The following is a 13,865-nucleotide window of genomic DNA, read 5'->3' as shown; positions in this document are numbered from 1 at the left end:
GACTGAAAAAGCCCCTACGTTCCCTGACAGTGAGCAGGCTATTATGAGACAGTCAAGTAAGAGTCAGAAATGTTTCCACAGGTTACTAGAATGTTGCCACGAGTCACCCTAAAGCTGCATAATGTCAAGCTGTGTAGGCACATTTATTCTCTGTCCAATAGGGCTATGTTGATGTAAGTTGGATTATTCTAGAGAGGAATACTTAGAAAAATGGTTTTGTCCAAGTTTCTGAAAGCTCCTGACAAAACTTCCAAGAGCTTTTTTTGCGCAACTAAATCGAAATGGTGGTGAGTAAAAGAAAGGCCAGTTTAGGAAGGCTTGCCTGAACACTCGTCTAGGACGTGGGAACTGTAATTTAGATAATTTGTGATAAGAGGTTTAAATGATTCTGACTAAAAAGTTGTAAAGGAAAATAGCCAGGTGACTCATCACCCAAAAGGAGGAAGAAACAGTGAATCTTCAGGCCCATAGGAGGATGAACAACAGACCAACCATCAACATTATTCTTTACCCAACGTGCTGGGAACCATGATCCCACTAACTCACCCATTGCATGGCTTTAGAAACAGGCCCCACGTGAGTTACCCTAATATGGGAGAATAGTTAGGTGACTATCTATTAGCATAATATTGCAATTCTCCTTGGCATGAAAGTGAATATCAAGTAATTTACACTCTCATCTCTATACAAGTTGTGCTGATGCCAGAAGACTTTTTCCTCCAGCACTACTTTCTTTAGTCCCATTCATCTACTGTAAGCCCGGTACTCACTATACTTGAGTTACTTATGTAATTGCAGAACTCTTAAGAATGCAGATGTTGATGTTTTCAAAGCACTGTTTGAAATACAGCCAGCCCTGGTGATCTAGTGGTTAAGATTCAGCACTCTTACTGCCACGGCCTGGGTTTGTTTCCTGGTCAGGGAACCACACCACCCGTCTGTCAGTTGTCATGCTGTGGTGGCTCATGTTGCTATGATGCTGAAAGCTATGCCACCGGGATTTCAAATACCAGCAGGGTCATCCATGGTGGACAGGTTTCAGCAAAGCTTCCAGACTGAGACAGACTGGGAAGAAGGATCTGGCCACCCACTTGTGAAAAATTGACCATGAAAACCCATGAATAGCAGTGGAGCATTGTCTGATATAGCACCAGAAGATGAAAAGATGGTTCAAAAAGATGGGGCAGCGTTTTTCTCTGCTATACACAGGGACTAGGAGTCAGAATCGACTCTAAGGCACTAACAACAAAAATCTGAAATACGTGTTAATAGAACAGGCTATGAAAGGATTCTTTGGTAATTCAAACGTCCATTCCACCAACAAACATTTGTTTAGCACCTGGTAACCCTCAGTGCAAGAAGTGGGTGGGAGGAGAGGCGGGCCTCAGAGATGATGCAGACTTCCCAGTAAAGAGAAAAAGAGAGCCAGGCAAAGCTAAACGCCACTGTCAGTGGGGGAAAGAGGCATAAGGTCTTCTCTACCCCACTCTTTACTGTTTTCAGGCTTCCCAAGGTAGGGCTGTGTGATCCATGGGTCCTTTCTGAATATATACTAGCCCACATACCCTCCTTAAGGCAGAGCACCCATCACCCTATGAAGGCAAGTGTTGAAGACAGCCACTGTCAGGAGGAGGGGACACCCATGAGATGAGACTGTCAGGGAGAAGCTCTTTTCAAATCTAAAAAGGTCAATGGTGAGTGCTTCTCAGGTGTTCAGGTCTCCCTAAACCAGACATGTCCATAATGTTTGGTGTTTCTGAAAGGGTACCATTTTCCATCAGAAACGCAATTCTGGGTGACCACAAATTTCCTAAAATGTAATCAAACTAAATAGATTAAGATCCAGGAAACCTGGGTCTCCTTAAAACTCCTTATGAGGAGAGAAGGAAGAGAAGCAATGGGACAATGTTCTGAATTTCCTAGGGCCTTTGAAATGAAGTTCTGCTCCCTAAAGCTCATGAAGTGGGGGGATGTAGGAACCCTTTCAGAAGTCTGTGGGATCTTTGGTTCAGTGCTCTTAATTTCTCTGCTACCTCACCACTCTCCTTCTCTCTTTTTAATATTTCTCACCAGGGTATGGGAATATTGCTCCAAGCACTGAAGGAGGCAAAATCTTTTGTATTTTATATGCCATCTTTGGAATTCCACTCTTTGGTTTCTTATTGGCTGGAATTGGAGACCAACTTGGAACCATCTTTGGGAAAAGCATTGCAAGAGTGGAGAAGGTCTTTCGAGTGAGTACTGCATCTATTTAAACCCTGACCTCTGTGATCCAGTTGGCTTTAGCCTGACGGGATCCGGAAGGAGTTATCAGGGTGTTAATGATATCATTATCACTTTGAATGGAGTAGTTTAATGTTATGGTCGTATTTTCTGTTTTGGCCAATGGTAGTCACAGGGACTGTGCCTAAACTCCCTTCTCTTGAGTAGTTTCCTTCTTTAAAGTGCTATTTCTGGAATCATAACACAAGAAGGTTAAGTTGAATTTGCCAACACAGATTTTCTGAAGACATGAGGCATACTCAGTTTCTTCTTAAAGATGTAAGACAGGTTCCTTAGGATATTTGCAATAAAGTAGAGAATTGTAAATCCGTCCATTTTGTCATTGGAACCGCTTCACACCTTTTTTATTTGCAAGAACAGTGCCTTCAGGCTGATCCTGACTTTTAAGACCTCTTCCAGAAGCGTGCCTTTTCCACCTACTGCTTTGTATCTGTCTTTTCATGGCCCCTTCCTCTCTCTCTTCCCACTGCTAAGTGCTCCCTCAGCAGTAGTACACTGATGTACTAATTTATACTGAACTGTTGATGATTGCTATTGTGTTAGTGGGTTTTTTCCTCTTGAGAACACTTACCTTCAAATAAGGGACAAAAATCTCAACTCAAGGAATTTATTTACTAAAGATGACATTCCTGGCATCAGTGACAGGCATGTGAAGTAGATGTGACTGGACTGGGGTTCCCAATGCCCTTTAACTCACACCCATTCACATGATTTAACAGAACACTTGTTTGCTTAAGTGTAAGGTCATTTCTGCTCTCTTTCTCATTATTGACCAATTTCTCAAGTCTGTCAAACCTTCAGGGAGTTATTTCTTACGAGGACTTAATATTTTAGAACGACAATTTGAGATCTTTTTCAGAATCTAACAATGATGCGCAAAGGTAGATCAGTGGTAAGCTCTAAATCTGTACTTGTTTTTCCCTCTGAGACAAGAAATCATGACTTAAGCTTCTCTTTAGAAGAATGTGAGGGAACTCCCCAGGTGAGCCATTTCAGAAGATTTGTCAGAGTGGGGGAATCAGGAACTATGGCTGGCTCAGAGTCACCTTTGACAAACTCAGTGATCCTGGGTGAGCTGCCTCGCTTTACTCGCCGGCAAAAGGGGATATAGAATTCGAATCCACTTTATAAGGTTTTGTTGATGATTAAATGAAATAATATATGGAAAAGAGCTTGGCACAGGGCCAGACACATAGAGTTCAGAGCTGCTGTGTGTGTGTCTCCTGAAAGAAGCTCTCGTTGGCAGGCTAGCCACCCGCTCAGATTTCATCTGAGTAGCTTGGCGGTGTGTGGGTTTTTCTGGAATGTCCCACAATCTTTGTTCCCTAAGTGCTGGCTGGCCAGCCGGCCTCATTAGAGCCTGCACCTGGGCTCCGTGGTCACCATGGAAACCATCAGTGCTCATCTTCTGTGCTTCTCAGATGTTCAGCTCCCCAAACCAGACATGACAACCCCGTCTCCAAGAGCTTTTTTGAACTTCTCAGAGTTTCCCTTTAAGCCGTGGCCTCATGGCCTTCCTGGTTAGAGAAAAATGAATCTGGCGGATTGAACACTCAGAAGCACAGAATTCAAATGGAGAAATGACTGATCTGGCATTTTTGTTTTTATGTAGCTTCTGTAGATCTCACTTTCCTTATTTGTAGAAAGAAAGGATTGGTTAAAAGCTTGCAAAATCCTCCTTTACCAAAAATAAAATGTAGTTACCGTATTCTGAGTGAGGGAAGAGGTGGCCATCGTTTTCACTACATCTGCTACCACATTTGAGGACCTCCTTTCGCCTAATGAATTTCGGACTACAGAGAGAGTGCAGTTCTCCTTCCCTAAAGCTGCCTCTCAAGTGGATCCTTCAACAGACTCTGGGACAGAGCCGTAACCATCTCACATTTCATTTTTATGCTGCTGGCCCACAGAGCTCCTTGCAGCGCCATCAAAGACTGGGCATCTTTTAGGAAGGAGATGGGGCTGTGTTATCGAATCACCATGATGTATGCATTTGCAGAGTGTTGGAAGATCCTGTTGGAAGGGACGACTGGGTTCCAGGAGGAATGTAAGCACTCTTCCTGAATATACAAACAACCGATCCTGCAGCAGTTTGCTTTCTGTGTGTAGTTTTGGTAGAAAAATCACAAAGTTCTTTGCCATTCGTTTAAACTACCCCTAAAGGGCCAGTTACGCCAAGGTGATTATTTGAGAGTTGAAAATTGTATGCACCAACAAAGCTCCGTGTAAATTTTCAGTTCCCCCGGGGAAAGTTTACTTTCTTTCCCCTACTCAGTGCTTGTTAAGACTTCCCCTTCATCTGTGACGTTTTCTTTCAGCTCTTGGGAAGAGAGGATTTTTTTTTTTTTTTTTTTTTGTGGAGTAAAGGTACAATATAAGATCAGCCTTCTAGGTGCCTGGAGTCTGAGGTGATGTGATTTGGGTCCTTCTACCACATCCCAGGTCTGAGCCTCATTTTAAAAAATTGCTGAGGGTTGCTGTATTATTTAGGAATGCTTTGGCTACAGAGTAATAAGATGCCTGACTGTTGGAGTTTTTATGGGGTGAATAAGTAAAAGTTCCTTTTTCTCCTCTGAAGTTCAGAACTAAGTAAGAAATAGACATAGGAGTCAGATGGAGATTTATTGCTGACAAGCTGATCACAGAATGTGGTTTTAGCCCTGATGCCAAAAGGACTTAGTAACCAGTTCACTCTGAGTTAGAAAGACTTCCCTGCTGTATGTTTTCTGATGTGGTATAACACACTATCACATATGTAGATGCTTCAAACAACACCCATTTGTCAGCCTCAGTTCTGTAGGTCAGAAGTCCCGTCAGGCTTGGCTGTGTGCTGTGCTCAGGATATCACAAGGCTGAAATCAAGGTGTCAGCCAGGCTGGGGTCTGGATCTAGGGAAGAATCTGCTTCCAAATTCATTCAGGTTTTGGCAAAAAAAGAAGGTTCCCTGTGGTTGTAGGACTGAGATTCCTGTTTCCTTGCTGGTTCTCAAGTAGAGTCCATTCCTAGCTTCTAGAGGTCACCTTCATTACTTGGCACAAGGCCCCTCCATCTTCAGAGCAGGCACGGAAACCTTCTTGTATCTCTCTGACTTCCCCTCTACCCCTCTGCCACCAGAATCAGCCAGAGAAAGTGCTATGCTTTTAAGGGCTCATGTGATTAGATCAGGCTCCTGCAGGTCATCTCCCTATCTTAAGTTCAATTGTGCTATGTAACATCCCGTAGTCACAGGAGTGATAGCTCATCATCTCTCAGGTTCTGGGGATCAGGGTAGGACATCTTCAAAGGCTATTTTAGAAATTCTGCCTCCCACATCCTCTCAGTCATCATTAGCACAGGCCTCCTCGATGAGGGCCCACTAACCTTGCTACATCATAGAGAGAAAAACAGAGTGCACCTTCCTGCAGGAGATGGTTTCAAATGGGAGAAGAAGGGGGCTGAGCTGGAGGAACTCAATCCCTTTTGCTAAGTCCACCAGCTAAGTCACCCATCGGGTTGAGCAGTGAGGTTGGAGGTCCACAGTGTTACTCCAGCTGAAGTTCTTCCACATAGAGCATGAGGCCAGGAGAATGGACTTTGCTTCCCCATACTGATTAACAGTGGGTTAAGAATTTGACACTTACTTGTGTCGAATAGCAAGAAGCCTGGAGGAAGGTTGTTTCAGATTTAGTGCATCACTTCCCCAGTGATACATTAAGGATTCTGGTACCAGTTTCGATATATGGATTTTTTCCCACACCACCAAACAATTCTCTGACACCAGCTGGGTGTCCTACAAGTCAATTCAATTCTGATACTGTCTACTTGGACATCACATCAGATCCCACAAATTAAGAGCTCAATCCTACAAGACGACACGTCCAGTTCAGGTAGGTCCAGATGGTTACCTAAGCTTCTGACTGAATGGCAAAGATCAGAGGGTCCCAAAACCTCCTCTTCAGGTTCAATTAATTTGCTAGAGTGGCTCACAGAACTCGGGAAACCAGTTTACTCACTAGATTACAGGTTTACTACAAAAGATATTACAGGATACGAATCAACAGCCAGTTGAAAAAATACACAGGGTGAGGTCCTGAACAAAGGAGCTTCTGTCCTTGTGGAAGTTCAGGCCTGGTGAGGTGGCACCTGGGAGTGTTCTGGTTCACCAGCCTGGAAGCTCCCTGCACCTCCTCCTTTTCGGTTTTTATGGAGACTTTGTTACATAAGCCTGATGGATTCAATCATTGGCCATTGGTGATTGATTCAACCTCCAGCCTCTCCTCTCTCAGAAATCAGGGAGTGGGACTGAAAGTTCCAACCCTTTATTCCTGGTTGGTTCTCCTGGCAACCAGCCCCATCCTTAGGTAACCCAAAAGTCACCACATTAACGTCACAAAAGACACCCATATCGTTCCCATCACAGGAAATTCCAAGGATTTTAGGAGCTCTGTCCTAGGAACGGTTGGGGATGGAGACCAAATATATATTTCTTAATATAAATCATGCTATCACACAAGTATACCAGGTTTGTTCTCTTTCTGCTCTGCTCTCCTTGGCACATTGACTTTCCATCCTCAGCCTTGTTACCCCTTGGTTTGCAAGATGGCTACCTCAGGACCAAAGATCATGTTTTCACTCAATCACATTTAATGCAAGACAAAAATTTCTACTTTTATGGGAGAGAAAAATCTTTCCCAGAAGTTACCCTGCAGACTTGCCCTTCTATCTCATTGACCAGAACGGGGTGACATGACCATTCCCACCTGCAAAGAGTGGTTAGGAAAGTGAGTATCTAACAAAGGAGAATGGGTGGATTGATTTAGTAGTTCTCAAAGAGTGGTCCCTGGACCAGCAGCATCAGCATCCTCTGGGAACTCGTTAGAAATGAAAATTCTTGGAGAAGTTTGAGCCCTGCATCTGTGTCTACTAAGCTTTGCAGGTGATTCTGCTGCTTACTAAAGTTTCAGAACCCTTAGCTCAAGAGGAATCATATTTCATCTCCTGGGGCCGACCACATTGCTGTGATGAACAAAATTAGAACTCTGTTGGCAAAGAAGCAGTAGGGGTAAACAAAAGACAGCATCCTCCACAGGTATCAGGCAACTGCTAGACACCCAGACCACTCATAGGGAAGCTGTCCTCCCTCCCTCTTGATGTAAATCAGATGGCCTCTGGGATCCTTGAATCAGTCAGGGGAGACTAGCTTATGCTATGGTAACAAATAACCCCAGTTTATGCTCACCTATGCCAGATCTGCTGCAGCCCAGGCAACTCTCCAGGCTTTATGATTTTTTTCAGGGGAAGAGAACTGGGCATCGCATACTGGCTCTTAAGAGCTTTGGCCTCCGATCAGAGCCCATTGGCCTGAACTGGTCACGTGCCCCGACTCAACTGCAAAGGGACCTGGAATGCATTGTTTGGTTTCCAGAAAGAGGAGGGGATGGGAAAATTGATGAGCATTAGTGGTCTCATCTGCGTATTCACCGGGATTATTCCTGGGCCCCAGTCTAGGGTGACAAGCATCCCTGGGATTTAGAACAGATGGCCTGTGGATCACTCTTTGGGAAACACTGCTTTAGTCTCACTTCACATCTGAGAAATGGAGCCCATGATTTGTTAAGAGACTTACCTAGGGCCACACAGTGAGTTGGGGGCATAGCCTGGAGTGGAACCCATAATCCTGCCTTAACCTTTTCGAGGTAGGCCAAAAATATTTACTGTCAGATATATTAATCCACACCCTGAAACCCATGTGGAGTTTAGGATTTTTGAACATACTATGCCAAATCATGGAGATGATTTATAAGTATTTATATAATATAATATAAAGTAAAAATAATTCTTCCTAGGTTTCCGGGGGGAAGTCTGGGCAGTTAACAATGGAGGATAATGATTTGGGATTAAGCAGGGCTGAGCTTGGGTTCCAAAGCAAATTTTGGAAACGGGCAGCCTCTCTCCCCTGCTGTGGGCTGGCTCTTTTGCTGGGCCAGGCCGACTGTTGCTTGATAGGATGCTGTAGGAAAGCTGGTCAAACTTTGGACTGGATCCCATATTCTTGCTCTGAGCTGGACTTTGGCCTCTGGTAGGAAGCAGCTGCCTCTTTTTATCTGACTGATCAGCAGGCTTTCTGATATTACCTCTAAAACTAAGGAACACTCTTTCTTCTTTGGCTTTCCCCCTGACGGATACGGCAGAAATGTTTATTTGCCTTTGGAGCCAAAGGACCCTGGGTGTAGCTGACAAGTAATAAAACATCACCTTAGGCTTATTGGTGCCATGATTACTTGGGGACTTTAGAGCCTGCCAAATGCTTAAGACAGGGTGATGACAATCTCAGTCTACTAATGATGTTCCGGTAGTGGGCTGTCAATTACTTTGGATTGTGGGAAGGGGCTAGTGCTGCAAGCCAAGGACTCTGGAGCCCTCTGCCATGTGCCTGGTCTGAGTTTGGGAAAGACTTTGAGGAACACATTTGGTAAGAGGCTTCTGTTTCTTACAAGGTGTCTTTGAGCTAGCTCCCAGCAGCAATGAGGTTAACTTAAAAGAATTAGTATTTCAAGAAGGTCAAAGTCCTTGTTTTGGAAACTGGGTATTTTCAGCTCTGTGGGTTGAACTACAATTTCCAATTCTTATTGGTAGTGGAGATGTTCATTGGGGCATTAGTTATACACACCAGCTTTTTGCCTAAATAGGTGGGGGAAGGAGGGCCAGTTGGTGGGTGAGAGTTCCTGAGAATCTGTGTGTGTACATGTGTCTGTCTGCCTCTGTAACATGCCTGCACTAGTGCATACCCTATTAAAAATTCCTGACCAATAACTCAGTAGGATTAATGTTACATAAATAATGTGAGTTTATTTTTATGAGAGAAAAGACCTTGATTTTGATGTGAACAATTGCTTTCTTATTTTCCCTAAAGGGCTAGAAGAGAGTGGGAGGTAATTGTTTTAAAATGCAAAAAAAGGCAAATATTTTTAAAGCTTTATCAAACAGATCTCTTCTAAATTAGTTTAAGGATATTGTCTAGCTTTAATGATAGGTCTGGATCTGCACTTGGGACGAATTACGTAAACAGCATCCACAAAACAGACTACACAACATCTCTTAATGACAGCCTGTGACATAGTTTGTCCCTGATGGTCCCTTCTTTTCTCCCTTGCTCTCATGCATGGTTGCTCAGTCTTGGCACTGTTGATATTTTGGGCTGGATAGTTGTCGGCGGACCTGTCCTGTGCATTGTAGGATGTTTAGCAGTGTCCCTGGCCTCTACTCACTAGAGGCCAGTATCATTGGTGCCCCCAGTTATGACAGCCAAAAATGTTTCCAGACATTGCTAAATGTCCCCTTGAGGGCAAAATCACCTCAGTTAAGAACCACGACTCTGTTGGGATGTAAGGGGTCAATTGTCCCACAGGTCCCAAGGGGCATGCCCTGGTCCCCTGGCTGAATCTTCCACATGAGCTCTGGTGTCTCCACCATGGGCCAGTCCAGTTCTTCAGTGCCAGTGCCATTTCCACTTAGAACTCTCCTCTCTCAGATGAGTCCGTAAAGAGGGCTTTGGGACTCTGTAGTCTGGGAATAAGATCGTTTCTCACTAATGAGGGAAAGTGCCTGGGGACTTGACTCTCATGATCTACGCAGAGATAGATTGTTCTGCATTGCTCTTCAGCAGGCAAACCATCTCAGCCCTATCTTAGCTGAGCCGGTAGGGACTCATCAAATATACAATTCTTCCTCTTTCTTGGCCTCTCCTTGCTAACTGGCCAGTGTCCCTCTGATGTTTCCTGTGCTGTCTGAGATCACTGTAGGTTATAGATTTTCGTGGCCTTTAAAATGCATCTTCACTCTTTTCTGTAAACAGCAAAGCTGTCAAACTCTGCCTAAAATATAACTATTTAAAATATTGCCTGGAGAGTGTTTAACATTTAAACATTTTTAAGGTAGCTTTAACAGAGTCTGTCTTTTTCTTTCTGACAAACTTTGAAGAGGTAACTTCTGGGAGTCTGATTGTCACTTTGGGGTGGGCAATCACTCGTGACCTTCCGTACATAGGGCTCTTTGTAGGGAGGCTTGGATTTGTCATTTGTCCAATAGGATGTGATTGAGGTCAGACTGAGTATTATGGCACCTCAGTTATCAAAGTCTAGAGATAAGTTGCTAATCTGTCTTGAGAGTTTACTAGATGCCAGACTCCGGGTTGTGGGCTTTACCTAGAGTAAGTTGTACAACAACCCTCTCAAAGGGACCATTGTTGCCTTCTTAATTTTATGAGATTGGGATGCTTACTCTGGTTCTGTGACCTGTTCAAGGTCACCCGGCCCATAAGTGACAGAGCAAGGATTCCAAACCAGGTCTCCCTGCCCCAGTGGGCGTGCATAGACTTAGTCTTTCTACTATCCTTCTTTCTTTCTCTTGTAAGGTGGGGTGACATTTGATGGTTCAGAAGAGTCTCCACAAGAGGTTTAGTAAGACCTGGGGACAGAAAAAGATGTCTGGTTGAGCAAAAGCTCATCTTGGCCCCCTCTTTATCTACTCTCAAGGGGTTTTAGTTTTCCGACTTTATATCATCTATCGATACTTTGAATTGGACTATAGTCTCTGATTCTTCTCTATGTGCCTGCTCTATCTCCTTAATCTGGTTCATCATTAGCAAACATCTCTTTCTTGGTGTTCTCTTCCCCTGGAGATTAATCTAGGATTTAAATGCCCCTTGCTCATGTCCATCATGTGACTAATGTGAGGGTGGGATTATAAAAGCCAGGCTTGTACTGTCCAGATGGCTGACTCGTTTGGACCCACCTCTGCAAGAAGAGTTGCCAAGCAGACGGTATTCTCCACTCTCTGTTCTTCCACCTCATTGCTCCACTTTGTACCACCCACTCACTGTTGACAATAAGAGGAACACACAGCTTAAAGCCAAACCCTTGGTGAGCTGAGGCAGCTGGTCTTGCCCTCAAAAAATATTCTTTTTCTGGCTTCATCAGATTGCCTCAATGCTCTGCTTCAATGGTTTTGAGAACCTGGAGTTTGAGGGCAGCAATGCCAAGATTTTGATTCCCATTGGGAATTTAACTCAGTCCTAAACTCAAGGAAAGTCGTGGAAGACGCTCTTCCTAAGCAGTCATCCAATAGAGGAAAGTCTCTGGAATATTTTTATGGATATTATCTGCTAGGACTTGCCCATTGAAGAGATGATCACTTCCTAGAATCCCAGGGGTTTTATTAATTAAGACATTTTATATCTTTGCATTTTGGGACCACCGCAAGTCCAGGGATGCTTTAGATCTACCACGTGGTAATCTGTTTCTGAAACTTCCAAGTACTTTTGAGTTATGAATTTAACGCAAGAATTTTATTGACTCATTTTTATTAGTATCATAAAACCAGCTTAGTAGATGAATGATTTCCCATATTTTTCCTTCACCACCAATTTTCACAGGCTGGTTTGGTTCCTCTGGAAGGCACTGATTTAACAGAATAATAATCCTTTGCCCTTTTATAGAACTCTTTACTCTTTTTTAAAATTGCATTTATCAATGTAAAAAAAAAAAGCCTCTTCTTTTTCTTTTTCTTTTACATTTAGCCTCATGCTACTTCTGTGAGCCAATCAAGTAATAACTCACTCTGGGGTAGCTTCTGACAAACTAGGTTCCTGAAAACTGAGAGACGAGAGACGTCCTTTTTGGGCTGATTCTGCCCATCCTGGAGTTGGTGTGTGATTTGTGTGTTTACACTTGGGTGGCACTGGGGATGATTCCTAAATGACTGGTATGGCAGTGGTCACTGATAAATTCCAAATAGCTTTAGGACCTTTTGCTTTAGGAAAGGGATAATGTTTAGAATACAGCACTGTTGAGAGGCAGGCCAATGTTCTGCACCTTTACCCCAAAGAGGCAGCTCCCTTAGGAGGTGACGGTAGGACAGGCGTAGTACGGTCACAGTGCTGAGCAGGCTCTGATTGTTTTGTGCAGGCGGGGGCTGCCCAAATTGAATCCAGCCTAGGAACCGTGCATTCCTGTTAGAGGAAATACACTTTGTATTCCTGGGGGAAAATGCTTTGCTTTTTATTTTCCGAGAAGAGCTGCATTTGCGCATCATAGCATTTTTGACTTAATGCCTCTGCACCATGTCTTGGAAGTTTACTGCTGAGTTTTGGTCTCTGTTAGTATAGAGCTGTGGTTCTCACCCTATGGGTGGTGGGGTCCCAGGGGCCTGATGTGCTATTTTAAAGGATCAGAAAAAACTTTTGTGCATCAAGCATGGCTGGTAGACAGAATCAACAGTATCCTTTACACATGTGCTACCCTTTTCCAAATGTATGTAGAGGGGTCATCATCAACAATTCATTGAAGTTCATTTTAAAAGATGATTCCTGAATTTATAGTATCTCTTTTCTTTATATGTTTTCACAATCAGTGGGTACCAAATGTTCTATTGCTGTGTGGGGATCAAGGAATTTTTTTGAACACTCAAAAGGGATTCCCATACTCAGAAAAGTTGAGTACAAAGGGGCAGAAGAACACTGGCTTTTCAAATCAACACTATTTCCATGTCATTCTGGGTTCTCTTTTTTTCCATGGAGTTAACATTTGTCCTGGCCAGAGTCACTGTTTCAAAGAGGTTCTCTTCATTTAAGGTAACCCCAGGAGCTAGTGGGATGCTTTCGAGCCTGGTTCAACCTTTTCCTTATGCTTATTTTTTTTTATATAGCGGTAAAAGACACATAACCTAAAACTTACCATTTTAACTATTTTTAAATACACAGTTCAATGGCGTTAAGTACATTCACACTGTTGTGTAAACATCTTCGCCATCCATGACCGGAACTTTTTCATCTTCCCAAACTGAAACTCTGTACCCATTAAATAATAATTCCTCATTCTTCCCTTCCCCTAGCCCCCAGCAACCTCTATTCTACTTTCTGTCTCTATGAATTTGACTACTCTAGGGACCTTGTATAAGTGGACTCATACAATTTTTGTCCTTTTGTGACTGGTTTATTTCACTCAGCATAATGTCTCTAAGGTCATCCATGTTGCAGCATGTGTCAGAATTTGCTTCCTTTTCAGGCTGACTAATATTTCACTGTATGTGTGTACCACATTTGGTTTATCCCTTTATCTGTTGATGGGCACTTGGGTTGCTTCACCTTCTGGCTGTTGTGAATAATGCTGCTTTGAACATGGGTGCACAAATATCTGTTTGAGTCCATGCTTTCAGTTCCTTTGGGTATGTGCATGGAAGTGGAATTGCTGGATCATATTCTATGTTCAATTTTTTAGGAAACTGCCATACCGTTTTCCACAGTGCTGCACTGTTTTACATTCCCATGGAGCAATGCACGTGTTCCAATTTCTCCACATCCTCACCAACACTTGTTATTTTCTGTTTTTTTCCTTCAACTTTTATAGGCCACAAAGACATCATTTGGTAAATTGCTATCTGATTGGCCTCAAGTCCTGGCTGCTCCAACAGCTGCCATTCTGTTACTCTGGGGATAAAGTGGGGAGGCCATGCCGTATGCCTCGTCTCCCTCTTGTCCCTGTCCCCACCTCCCCCCTGCCATCACCTCCAGCTGTGTCGCTGTGTTTATTCCCATCCTGCTTCTT

The 13,865-nt window shown here is 43.5% G+C and overlaps 1 protein-coding gene across 8 annotated transcripts in view; it reads left to right on the top strand.

The window, feature by feature from the left end:
- Nucleotides 1–13,865, top strand: part of KCNK10 (potassium two pore domain channel subfamily K member 10) — a 147,081-nt gene that overhangs the window by 90,574 nt on the left and 42,642 nt on the right. For all 8 annotated transcript variants that reach the window (XR_011532909.1, XR_011532910.1, XR_011532911.1 and 5 more), the window contains one exon: nt 2,074–2,234. Coding sequence is in view for 5 of the 8 variants with exons in the window: in XM_070593695.1 (XP_070449796.1) it covers nt 2,074–2,234 (161 nt within the window). In the remaining 3 variants the exon portion in view is untranslated. The remainder of the gene's footprint in view (nt 1–2,073; nt 2,235–13,865) is intronic.

Source organism: Equus przewalskii, chromosome 25 (assembly GCF_037783145.1).
Source record: "Equus przewalskii isolate Varuska chromosome 25, EquPr2, whole genome shotgun sequence".
In the NCBI taxonomy this organism is placed as follows: domain Eukaryota; kingdom Metazoa; phylum Chordata; class Mammalia; order Perissodactyla; family Equidae; genus Equus; species Equus przewalskii.
The sequence above is the reverse complement of the archived record's forward strand: the minus strand, read 5'-3'. Positions and strand labels throughout refer to the sequence as shown.